Raw genomic sequence first — 13,139 nt, 5'->3', positions numbered from 1 at the left:
TGGTTTAAATATGCCTTATAAACGTTATCTAGTAAAGTATGAAAGCTAATCAGTCAAAAAGGCCATTTAAATACTTTCTAAAAGTTAAGTTGTTTAACATAAATAGGACTCTCTGTTTATGTGTCACTTACATATAAGTGACACTAGAATTTTATGGTCTGGTACAATTCTCCCACAGTTTAAAAAAAAAAACATATAACCATTCATTTAATGAAATATGAACAGACTACAAAGTCAAACCAGAAATTCAAACAAAATAAAATGTGTATCTTTAAGTAACAGCCAGTTAATGGGTATTTTCCTTTTAATTAAAGATAAAGAGCATACAGGAAAGTGTACAAAAAAATATTTGAGGGCCAGGGATTTAGCTCAGCAGGCACAAGCACCTGCCTGGCAAGCAGGAGGTTGTGAGTTCAATCCCTGGTACCAACAACAACAACAAAAAAAATTGGAAATGGAGCTTCAGTTAAAAACACACAAGGGTTGAGGCACTAGCGCAGCAGCACAGCAACTGCCTGGCAAATGCAAAGTTGTGAGCTCAACCCTTGGTTCCAGGAAAAGAAAAAAAAAGAGAGAGTAAAAAATATACAACAAATTAAGATTTTGGGAGCATTTCTGAAAAATAAGCAGATCTCATTTTTATTCCCTGAATTTAATACAAATATCCCCACGTTCTCTTACCCTCTCAGGAAGAAAGGACTTTTTCCTTCTCACTTAACTCAGGACAGTAACAAAATCAGAATTCATATTCTTTAAGATGAAAGGCATTATGCTGATGATCCTGATTTGGTAATTTTACAATTAAACAAAATTAATTCCACTTTTAAAAATCTATTGGTCCTAAGCTTTTAAAAAACATTTTCCAGGGCAGCAATTCCAATCAACATTTACTGATCCTCGTAGTTTTATATAGCTGGAGCCTTTGCCATGTATGGTATTAAGATCTCTTAGTGCATGGGGGTTCTTCCCCTTCAAAGCAGGAGAAGCAGCTGCTACTTACAGGAAATCTCTGGGGTCCCACAGCAGGCCTTGGCTGGCTTGGAACTGGCAGCAAGGGCACTGCAAGAAAACACCTTTTGTTACCATCATTTTCCATCCACCCCAAGGAAAGTAGATAATCTCTAGTGTCACTGCATGTAGCATACACATCATCAAACACTAGGTTTACATGAGCTAAGCAGAGAGGAGAGTGGGTTTTCTTCAGTACACAACAGCATATGCTGAAGCTGTGAGTTACTGTTAGGAATTATAATATTTTGTAACAAAAGACAGTATTCTTCTAAAATAAAAAACCTGGCTTGTTTTCTATGTCCTATCTAGGTTATCCCCAGGCTATCCAATCGCAGTGAGATCCTACCCTACTCTAACTCTAAATCCTCTAAAATCATGAAAAGGGAGGAAATAAGGCAAACAGAAAGGAAAATAGCACATACGGGAATCCCTGAAAATGCTCATGCCTTTATAAAGAATAACAAATAAGCAACATATTATGCTTTTTGTTTTTGTTTTTGTTTTTAAACATCCAAAACTCTTACCAACCTACCAGACGACTAAAGAATTATTTTTAAGAAGACATTTCACTGTGGGAAAGAAGTGAAATGGTAGTTTCACATCTTGAAGCTAAATCAGATATGCTAAACTCTTTAATACATACTGCTTATACTGACTTTTGATTTTTGAAAAAAGCTCAGCAATTCTGAAGAAGTCCGAACTCTCAGATGATCAGGAGTTGGGGAATAAATTTTGTCCTCAAATTTATATGTTGAACCAACCCTAAAACCCCTAATGTGATGTGGTTGGGGACAAGATGTTTAAAGAGGCAGTTAAAGCAAAATGAGGTCTTTATGGTAGGCTGTAATCCAATGTGTTTTCTTGTAAGAGTCGTCAATTTGGCCATGCACTCATCTGAAGGATGATGTTCAGACACAGGGAACAAGCAACTGACTACCTGCAAGTGAAGGACAGGCTGCCTGTGGCTTCAACTTAAGCATGCAGAGTCCAGAAAGGGAGAGGGTATGGGGTAAGCCCCGGTCTGTGGTACAAGCTGAGCAATCCCACTGTTGGCGAGAAGCTGCAGTTAGCATCAGCACTGCCAATATCACACGCTGGTCTCCACCTCAGGAAGAAACCTCAGAGGACGCTGTGCTGAAGGGCTCCTTTCCAATCATCACTGTTCCAGACCCACTCAATTTCCTGTCACCACCTTTGTGCTCCTTCCTGCCAGGAGGTCAGCTGCTAGATCACTGCCACAGACTGCAGCACTCATTCCATCTGTGCCCCGGCTCTCCCAGTACCCTACTCTCAGCCTCATTTACCTCAGCCCTAGACCTTGGGGCCACCTCAGCAGTGCCCACCTGCCTTCCTGCCCAGGACCACAGAAGTAGCCAGCTTCTCACTCATAGATCCACCTTCTGCCCACCTCGCTCCACAGTACCCTGCCCTCCACAGCGCCATTCTCACCATCTCTCACCCCCAATTCTGCCTGCGCAGGAAGTGGGCACGGGAAAGATACAGGCTGCTACCCCTACATGCCCCTCTTTGGTCCCAGAGGGTGGCTTCAGGATTCCTCACCTCAGACTGCCTGCAACCCAACCACCCCATTCAGATGCTTTTATCAGCCCCACAGCAACACCTGCCAGCCCTGCCACTGGCTGTGCTCCCAGTGTAACCATGGATAGCAGCCTCACACCAACACACTGTCCAGTCCTGCCGGCTGAGCTTTCTCTCTTGCTCACATCGATGATTTCTTTTCCCTAAGTATGTACTGCAACTCTCCACAGCTTAAAAACCAAAAGCTTCCTCTCGAGTCTTCTTCTCCCCCAACTCCCAATTACCAATAAATTTGTTTTACAGAACTCTGCCAAAAGCCTGGCAACAGTGACTCGCACCCTGTGCCCCTTTCTCAGCCAGACTCTCACCTGTTCCCCTTCACCCTAGAAACCCAAAGGCCTTCCTGTCACCCTCCCAGCTTCTGGCCACTTATTTCCTCCACTCAGATGTAACACATCCCCGACAAGGGTTTCTAGTCTTTGCCACCTCAGTGACAGCAACCTTCCCCACGCATCCTACCCACTGGCATCTGTGAGCAGCCCCTTGCTATCCCTGCTGCCAACCAATTTACTCCCGGGTTGTGTATCCTGTAGGCTGCCCAATGGGTCCTCCAACAGAACAGCGCAGCCACGCAGGGTCACTGCTCACAACCTGTAGAGGAAAGCCAAGTCCCTAAGACAGCTCAGACACAGCTTAGCTCTGTACCTCTTCTCTGCTTCTGTCCCCCTCTGAAGTCATCATACTGGTCTCCTGATGGTTATGCAAGCACACAAGGTACAGGCTTGTCTTGAACAAGTTTCCGGTACTAGCTGGTCGCTCTGCCTACAACCTTCTTCCCTGCAAAGCCAGTCCCTAAAGCCACCCTAACTGCTCCCCCAGTCCCTCCCTACCTCTGGTGTTCCCGCTGTACCATGCACATGTACACAGTTAACTCCAAAATGACCTACGGTGAAGTAAAGGAGTATACTAGGCGACACCCAAGAGGGTCATTTATCACTTTCAGTGATGCCCAGGAGACACATGAAGTCACTGCTCAGGCATTGCAACAGGTCCCTCTAGTGTGTATGTCTACCGAGAATACCCTCTTAGCACTTAGTACTCACTCAGAAAGTATGAATTCCTTACCGTGAAGAAAATGAACTTGGTTGTCAAACTAAGTGTGTCCAAGGGTGGGGAAAGGGCCAGGGAACACAGCCTGTTCACAGACTTGAACTGGGGAACACTGCTGCACAGACAACATGGCCTGAGATAACAGTACCTGTCACAGTACCAGCACCAGAACAGAGCACGCACCTTGAACAGGGGTCACCACTGTGCCCTTGAAGTGTGGGTTGATGTGGATGTTCTTGGGCTGCTGCGGAGTCACAGGAGGAGGCGTCAGCATCACTCGAGGGGCCTCCATCTGAGGGGGCATGTGCACACCCTGAGGTGGGGACGGGTGGTGCGGGTGCTGCAGTGGGAGCAGAGGCTGTGGGTGCTGCTGCTGCTGGAACAGGCTCCTGATAGGCTGCTGCTGCTGTGATGGAGGCGGAGGGGGTGGCTGTGGCTGCGGAGGGGGGATCAATCTCGGAGAGTGAGTCTAGGAACCACAAGAAAGAAAAAGACACAGAAATCAACACTTGCTAGAAACCCAAAGAATCATTTACATTTTAAAAAAGTCTTTAAACAATCTGTGTCTTAAAAGGATGTAGGACTGAAGTTCACAACAACAACAACTTATATAAAAACCAAAGGAAAAACAAGCTGCTCTATCCATTGCAAAGAAGGATGGCATCATATCCAATTCACAGCACGAAGGGTACAAAAATGGCAGCTCCAAAAAACCCAGCATAACTTCAGCCAAAACAATGCAGTTCATTAACCCAAACTGCTCAGAGATAGCAAAGCTGACCAGGCGGGGATCAGACAGAGCTGCTGTCAGCCTCCAGATATAACCAACCCCATTCCTCTTGCTCCAAGAGTCACAGAAAGCAGGTGTTGTGAAGAGAGTCATCCCATGGGAGTAGGGGAACTTCTCTGAGAACTGGTACTACACTGGGCCACAATGGGAGGAAATCAAGGTACCACTCAGGTAACAGAACCATCTGGCAGAAGCACAGGGAAGGACAGCCTGTTTAGTACAGATGGAGACCAATATGGCTGTGGCATGTGAAAAGAAAAGGCAGGCAGGCAGTGGCTGAGGATCTCCAAACTATTCTGTCCCAAAATCACTAAGAAAGGGGAAACTAACAGCACAGTCACAAGGCCTTGTGTCCCCTCATCTCAAGTTCACTATGAGGTCAGCCCAGCAGGCAGGACACTTGGTTCCCCACATCCTCTTTATCAGACCACACAACTGAGAAGCAAAGAGCTAGAATAACTCACATACACAGATTCCACAAGTTTTGCTTTTCACTGCTAATCAAACTGACCACATAGTTAATGAGCACACTACAAATTTAGCAGGGTAATTTAACAAGCAGTTTTCCCTGGGATGATGCCAAGTTACAGAGAATGAGGACCGCTGAATTCAAGGGAAAGATCATTACTACATCATATACAGTGCACTGATGCGAAGGCCTGAGGAGTCTGGTAGGAAGACAGTCACTCATGGCAACAACTGAGATGGACAACAAGAGGAGGTGAGAGTACAGAGTGGTCCACCAACCATGGCTAGAGGGAAATGAAAGAACTGGCCAAAGACTGAGGGAGAGCAAAGACACCATCAAAGGAACAACACGCACAATTTAAAACATGTGTATGCATGGGCTTGGCTTCCTTCCTACCCCTCCTCAGTAAGGACTTTTCCAACGATTCTAAGATTCCCACTCCCAGAATTCAGGCCACATCCTTTTTTCACTCATCAACTTAATTTTAATGAACACAGACAGACAGGAGAATGAGGACTGTGTATTATCCAGTATCTCCAGGCAGAGCACATTTCCCACCACAGGCACACCCTACCTAAACTTAATGAAGCCAAAAATGACTATTGTGCACAGTCATAATACAAGAAGATTGTGGAGTTTTAAGGAATGATCCTGTTTTACCCACTTCAAGAGAAGGTGAGGTCCTGTGAAACATTCATGTGGAGTTTACAGGGATAGCCGATAAGGAGAAACTACAGCAGAAAGAAGTCACGTGGAAATGAAATTCACATAGAGAAGGGAGTGAGTGGATGGTTTCAAAAGATGCCCAGAGACACGAGAAACAACACAACGAGCAGAGTTTTAAATGCTCTCTCTCACTCAGACAGACACACACACACACACACACACACACACACACACACAAACCATACACATACAAAAGGATATGAGGTCATGGTAACTGGAGATGTTGGTTTGATATAATCATTGCACAAATGTTTACATGTCACATCACAATGGAAGGGAAGGAGGGAGGGAAGAAAGTAGAGATGATTCTAGAAGACAAAACAGCTGGTGCAGCTGAAGCTAAAGGTAGTAACAGTGATGCCCAAGCCTCTGGAGTGTGGCCCACTGGACTGATGCACGCATACACAGCCCACTCTCTTTGGGCCCTGAGAAGATGGACTCTAGCAGATTGATACAGGGAGATAGGCAAAAACAGGCATGAGCCAGATTATCCTTTCTGCAATGTGGGATGCAGAGTCAGACATGGGCCAACCCTGGCCTCCGCAGTCAGCAGGCAGCTGGAAAGTACCACGACAGTCAGACAAGACTGCAGCACAACCCCTAGTTGGGCAGACCCAGTCAGGCAGGTACTTAGTTGGCTGCACAGTCCAGATTCATCCTATCAGAAATCAGAGACAGCTTTGCTGTCAGGATGCAGTTCACCTTCAATTCTGGACAGTTGTTAAGAGTGTCTGTCCACTCTCTCCCTCAGTTAACTTCTCTACAAGAGTTAGGTGATGTATGTCCTGCCTTACCTAGGGGATAAGAAAAAAGGAAGTTCTCCAGGATCATGGGGCTGCAACTACAAACAGTCCCATTCCCTGCATAGTCCCCTCTGCAGCAGGCCAAAATACCTGCACTAGCTGTTCCATATATGCCACGTATGGACTTGGGCTGGCACGGGGCAGGGAAGGAAGAAGGAACTAAAGGTCTGGTCCATCTGCAACCAGAGGTGCTTAAGAGCCTATCAGCTGTGAGTGCAATAGCAGCTCCATGCCACCCTCTCCTGCTGCCACGCAGCTGCTCCTTCTCTTCTTGTCTGTGCTTCAACACAGGCTCATCCCCTGGGGCCAAACTCCCGTATTTTACTGCACGACCTCACAAATGCATGGCTCCTATGATGTTTCTGCACAAAGGGAAAGTCCACGCCGATGGGCACACAGCAGATACTGACTACATTTCTTCCAAAACTCTGACTTCCAAAGGAGAAAGCCAGAAAGTCCTCAGGCTGGCAGAACAACAACAAAAAAGGACACTATTCCTGTCTTTGCTTCTAAGACATCTTGCTATAAATACAGAACAGATTTAACTTCATGTTGAAATTACATGATTTATTACTAAATTACAAAGTTTTATGGATAGCACAGAGTAATTATTTTAAGAAAAATACTACTTACAGAAAACCTATAGTAAACAGTATATGGAAAAATATTTGTATAAAATAATCAACCACCACTTAAATTCTGTAAGCATGAGGCCAACTGTGGAAGCAGTGCTCAGGAGCACATCCATCTCTAGCAGCGTGAATGCCACCAGCGCCAGGTCATCAGTTCTTCTTGGGCAGTGCTAAGGTGCTGGACTATCAAGAACTGCCAGGTTACTGGAGGGCGCATTTCTAAGACTGTGCATGAAATCATATCACAGATCATAAAGCAGAAACATTCATCCTATCACTCATCTAATTTCACCCTACGAAGAAGTAAACATAAAAACCACACCAACAATGCACACCTGGGTTGCTCTGAAGTTCTCAGACTATCTGGGAATATTATGGTGCATTACCATGACTGGAGGCTGAGTGGGAAGCAGAGCGGGCCTGTGATCTTTCATTCTCCCTCTGTCGCCACTGTCTCTTCTCTGGTCTCCCATGCCACGACACATCAGAGAGCCACCTCGCCTGCCGCCCCGCCGGGATCCATAGCGGCCCTGCTTGTGCTGTCGCTCTCTTTCTTCAAATTCAAGCAACGCAGCCTTGGCTTCTGCTGAAAGCTCTATTTGAAAAGATGCATATGTGTTAGACAGCTTCAAACAGCCTAGAGGAGACTCACAAGAGAACACAGGAAAGAAATACATTACAGTGAAAGCATGGTAACACGTGCTTCACCAGCATGATGCCACCAGTGACACTGACACCCCCTAGGACATCTGTCGTACAAAGCTTTTTCTTTGCAATAAAATTTAAGCATTGTCCATGAATTTTACAGTATTTGCACTTGAGACTACAAAGTATGCTGCATGAAGCTACATAGAAGTGGGTGCTATGAATGTCACCACTGTCTTACATGACCCAACATTCTATAGTCACTTCCTTTTATCATCAATACACAATGGCACAGACTCAAAAACACAAATCCTCATCATTGACTTAAAAACAAAGCTATTAATGAACCCACTCTGAAATCTGATTATTAGAAATTAATTCCCTTAAGAACTGAAATATTCTTACACTTCAAACTTTCACGTTCTATCTTTAAAAAGCTTCACTCTGTGAAGTCTACTATGAGTGCGTTATCCAATGAGAACAAGGTCACACAAGGAAAAGCTCACTAACAGATACTGGTAGAGCACAGAGCACATGTTCACTCACCATCCCACACTTTGTAAGCATCAGCCCTAAAACTTCCTGTGCCACATTATTCTAAGCATCTCACATCAGTAAATGCCTATTTTCTGGAGAGGTCACCAAATACTCCTGGAAGCTTCCTCATGTATTCGTTCAGTGAAGAGTATGTTTTAATTTAAATAGCACCAGATATGTTTTAAATATCACTGAAGTCTACTTCCTACCATGGATTCAATCATCACTTCCAAATTCTTCCAAAATCTCTGCTATGTTTTATTTTCTTGAAATCATTTCTATGGTATTCCCCTCCCCTCCAAATAAGTCTAGATCCCAATAAAAGAAAATTTAATCTCCTTTTCACCAGCACAGACTTTTATTCTAATCTTAATGACATGATTGGTTCACACACACATTTTATGCAGTGAATCAGCAATTATTTTTCTAGTGGGTCTAAGTGTCAAGATTAATTTCACTATCCTCAGTAATAAAATGGTTTCAAATGACATCTTTAATCAGCAAGTAAAAATGCTTTCCTCCAATTGAGACAAGCTGTCACAAAAGGTCACCAAAATATGACAGGATGGAAATTACATTTGTAACTTCAACTGAAATGTTAATTTCCCTTTAAGTGTTTTCTGAACTATATCCACATTCAAGAGACATAGTGCAACTAAGTTTTATACTGTTCCCTTCTAAAATGTTAAGATTACTTGCATTCAAATCACTGAGTAATAGTTGGAAATGATTGGTATGGAACACACAATTTACTTGGCAAAATAAAAATAGCAAATGGTACTGTGAAAATTTTCTTTACAAATAACTGAAAGAAGAAATCTGTAAAGCCTTGCAAATGCAAGGCCCATTATAGAACAGAATGGGATGGATGGCACTAACAATGCTGAACTCTTCATTACCAGATGAAAATGTTTACCTCTCAGATACTTAGTCATAAATTATAATTAAAGATATTAGTTTAAGAATACTTTGTGGGTATAACACGCAGGTTTTATAAGCTAAAGCAATAAAAATTTAACATATCATACGTGCCAATGAAACACAGCACAACATTAAATCTGGAAGTCCACTCACAGATAAGGAAAAATCCTAATTGAAATAAATGTGGCCTTTCATTTATGGTTAGCATTGCTTGCAAAGATCACCTGATATTCACTTCCTAAAACAGAATAAATAGTTTTGTTAAATATACAAGGCTTGTATCTGTGGGAAACTGATCAATGGCACCCTATCTCAGAATGCTTTAACATTTTCATTCAAAAATCAACCTCTTTCTTACATATAACGTTCCAGCAGCCCTGTTCAGCTGGGTTCCACATGAGAATGACTTCCATCCCACAACATCCTTCACATGAATATATCTTCTAAACATGTAGTCTTATACCATATCTGAGAAAACTGAGGGGGAAAAGGCACACAAATCCTTCTTTCCAGGATCCTAGTCGGGAAAAAAGCTAACCAGCTAAGATATTAACTTAGAGGAAAGCCCCAAAATTCTACCTTTAACTCAACCTATATTCAAAATACGAACCAACAATTATACATCAGGTTCCTTAACACTACAGACTATCACATACTAGAATTAGTGTTTTGAAGGATGATACCATGTATATGAATGTGAACAAAAACTAAAATGCCAATACTTCCTTCTAGATTTTGAAAAGAACTCAGTATTTCACATGCAATTCTTTAAAAGAGTCAGAAATGGCAGGCATCACACGTTGATTCCTCCTTTTGAAAAAGGCATTTTCTCAACATTTACCAATGCTAAAAAAAGTTTTTAAATCAAAATTTTCAAAAAAAAAAAATACCTCTCAAGAAAGAAGAAGCAAACACACACCTGTAATCCCAGCACTCAAGAGGCAAGATCGTTATAAGCTCGAAACCAGCCTGGGCTACAAACTGAGCTAAGGCCAGCCTGAACTGCACAGTGAGACCTGTCTCAAAAAGACAAAAGAAGAAAAAGAAACAAGAAGCCAGCCTGCCCTTCTGGTGAGCTGGCGGAAGCCATGGGGTACCACGAAACCAATTTGCCCTTCCCATGAGCCAACCAGCAGGCTGGCTGGGAGATAAGAACATGCTATATTGCATGTTGTAACTATGGGGGATTTCCTTCTGTCTTGTCTTTGAAATCCGACCTTACAACATGGGAGCACTCGGGGCCATATTCTCATGCTTCAGGGTTCCAGTGCACACACCCAAAACCCTAACTAGATAATGAGGGCAACAACTAAGAGATACTGTTTTGTTTTGTTCCATTTTATTGTTTTGTTTTACTCAATGTTCAGTTTTGATAGGTTTTATTGTTTTATTTTACTATTTCTGATGGTATGGGCAGCAATTTGAAAATAACAAGAGGCATTACAGTAGCCATTGTTGATTTCCTATTATCCTTCTTTGAAGTCCTATATCACCTTCACTGTTTTGTTTTGATTGGCTTTATTCTGTTTTATTTTGTTTGATTTTATTCTCTTTAAAATAAAAATTTAAAGTATCAATCATATGAGACAACATACACTCCAGTAGCAAGATACTGTAATCTCATTACCAAAAGTACACAACCAGCTTTATGTAATCAAATAAATGCAATTTCGTCTATTTAGACCCTGAGACCGTTGTTTTCTATCACCAGGAGCAAGCAAAGTGACAGGCAACAATTCATGTAAATTTCTAGTTTTCAAACACTGTAGCCCCTCTCACTCTTTCAGTGAACCTTCTCCTAATCTGGAAAGTTAGTCTCTGTTTTGGGGAGGTGTCATAGAGCTCATCCTCTTGGGGAAACCCATCTATTGATGGACAGAAAATTCCTTTCTTTTAAATTAGGTAAAATCCTACCTTTGTAGTTTCTGGAAAACTGTCAGACTCACAAATATGGAACAAAGAAAGGTACTTTTAAGCAACATTTTTACTTGCCCTATTACTTAGCAAAACAACTACATTCTTCACAAAAGTATTTAAGTCTCATTTTTAAGGTTTCGAAGAACAGCTCAGGCTTTGTAGCCACACTGCTTCTAAGCACCTCAGCCTTCTTCCATCCTACTCCAACACACTGACTTGCCCAAAATCGATTAACCTTTCCAGTGTCCCATCACAGGATAACATTACTATAAAGCTGGTGGGCACCTAAAGAAGGTGTAAGTGAAGGGTGTGTGTGCGCGCACGTGTGTGTGTGTGTACGTGTTCTTTTAATAAAAGAATAAATGATTCCAAAAAGAAGGAATGATGCAAACATTCTGCAAAGAAAAAGAAAGATACGCAGGGAAAAGAAAGATACACAACACCTACAGATGCAGGCCAACTAACATTTCAGAATGAAGAGACTTACCAGTATTACCAGTATCTGGGTGGGAATAGAACAGAGGAGGCAGACAAAGGTAAAGAGACAGTGTGCATGGAGAAGTGACACAGGAGTCAGATAACCCAGTAAGTCTCCCCAGCAGCCACCTGACTGCACAGGAGAGGTACCCATTGGCACTGCTGGCTGCTGGACCTTACAGCATGGGGGCACTCAGGGGCCATATTCTTATGTTTCAGGTTTCCAGTGTTTGCACTCAAAGCCCTGCCTAGATAATGAGGGCCACAATTAAGAGATCTCCCTAGAACCCAAAGTGTTCAACCTGGCACAGAGCTTGTCACAATTCAGGTTCACGAGCTCTCTGCTCTACCAAGTTTCTTCTGCTATGTGGCCAATTCCTCCTCAAGCACTTTCATTTTTTCTGACCTCCCATTTCAAAATATTTATACCATCTCCTTTTTCCCAAAGCAAAATTCAGGTCTATTTTCTTAGACACACCGTGAATTTTTTTTTCTTTTTTTCGTTTTTGGTACCAGGGATTGAACTCACGACCTTGTACTTACCAAGCAAGCACTTGTGCCACTGAGCTAAACCCCCAGCCCAGAGAAAAAAACAATGTGGGGAGTACGAGGGATCAAACTCATGACCTTGCGCTTGCCAGGCAGGCACTTACGCCCTTGAGATAAATCCCCAGCCCAAAACCATGAATTTTTTAAGAAATATTATGCTTTCTCTATGAAATCTGGTTCACACCAACTTACAACTTTGTACCACAACCTAAGAAAGTCCAGGAAAACCTTGGCCAACACTGAAGAATAAGGCAACTAGACAGAGAAGAGACAGAAGACTGAGGGTATAGCAGACTATGTAAATCCTGCTCAGTAATGTTACGTGAGACGACTAGCTCTTTCCTGCTCACTTCTGTGCCTGGGGAGCTTTGTGTCCACTGAAGAATTTGCACCTGCCCCTCAAAGACACATGTTCATGGTTTGAGTTAAAAGCAACTATAAACAATGCTTTCTAAAATAAAGCTAGTAATGAAGGCTTGCTACTAATTTTTACCCAGAGCAGCAATAGTGAACCTTTTAGAGACCAGTGCTCCAACTGTAAGCAAAAACCCACTTATTTATCACAAAGCACCAACACTGCAATCAAATCTGAATACTACTGAGGAAGAATTTAGAAAAAATAACTTATACATTAATATCTTACATCTTCAAGAAAAATAGTGTTTGTTTGCCATAGCTTTGCCACCAATGACTTAGACCATGACCAAAGGGCAGGCAGCCTGGTATCCTGTCACCGTCGCTCTCTCCTGGGAAAGAAGGCCCACACCCAATGGCTCCGAATATCGACTTCAGGTCCAAACAGCAGCACTTAAGCTGGCACAAAGCTTAGCTCTCAGGACAGCTGAGAGTGATGCACTTAACAGCATCCTTGAAGTGATTCTAGACAAGGCTCCTACCACGCACTACAGCCCAGCCTCCCTCACATGATTCTGACACTCGGGCAAACTTGAGAACCACTGCCTGATAGGAAAGGACACTGGAACTCATGCAGGAGAGGCAGGGGGTGCTTGCTG

General features: G+C 42.9%; 1 protein-coding gene across 6 annotated transcripts in view; it reads right to left on the bottom strand.

The window, feature by feature from the left end:
* Positions 1 to 13,139, bottom strand: part of Rbm33 (RNA binding motif protein 33) — a 106,610-nt gene that overhangs the window by 48,143 nt on the left and 45,328 nt on the right. For all 6 annotated transcript variants that reach the window (XM_003469779.4, XM_063250828.1, XM_063250829.1 and 3 more), the window contains 3 exons: positions 7,467 to 7,675; positions 3,844 to 4,129; positions 1,001 to 1,059 (listed from right to left, as the gene is read on the bottom strand). In XM_003469779.4, coding sequence (XP_003469827.3) covers positions 1,001 to 1,059; positions 3,844 to 4,129; positions 7,467 to 7,675 — 554 coding nt within the window. The remainder of the gene's footprint in view (positions 1 to 1,000; positions 1,060 to 3,843; positions 4,130 to 7,466; positions 7,676 to 13,139) is intronic.

This window comes from Cavia porcellus, unplaced genomic scaffold, assembly GCF_034190915.1.
Source record: "Cavia porcellus strain 051 isolate PalLab524CR breed Dunkin Hartley unplaced genomic scaffold, mCavPor4.1 scaffold_6, whole genome shotgun sequence".
Classification (NCBI taxonomy): domain Eukaryota; kingdom Metazoa; phylum Chordata; class Mammalia; order Rodentia; family Caviidae; genus Cavia; species Cavia porcellus.
Note: the sequence above shows the minus strand (reverse complement) of the source record. Positions and strands in the feature narration are given on the sequence as shown.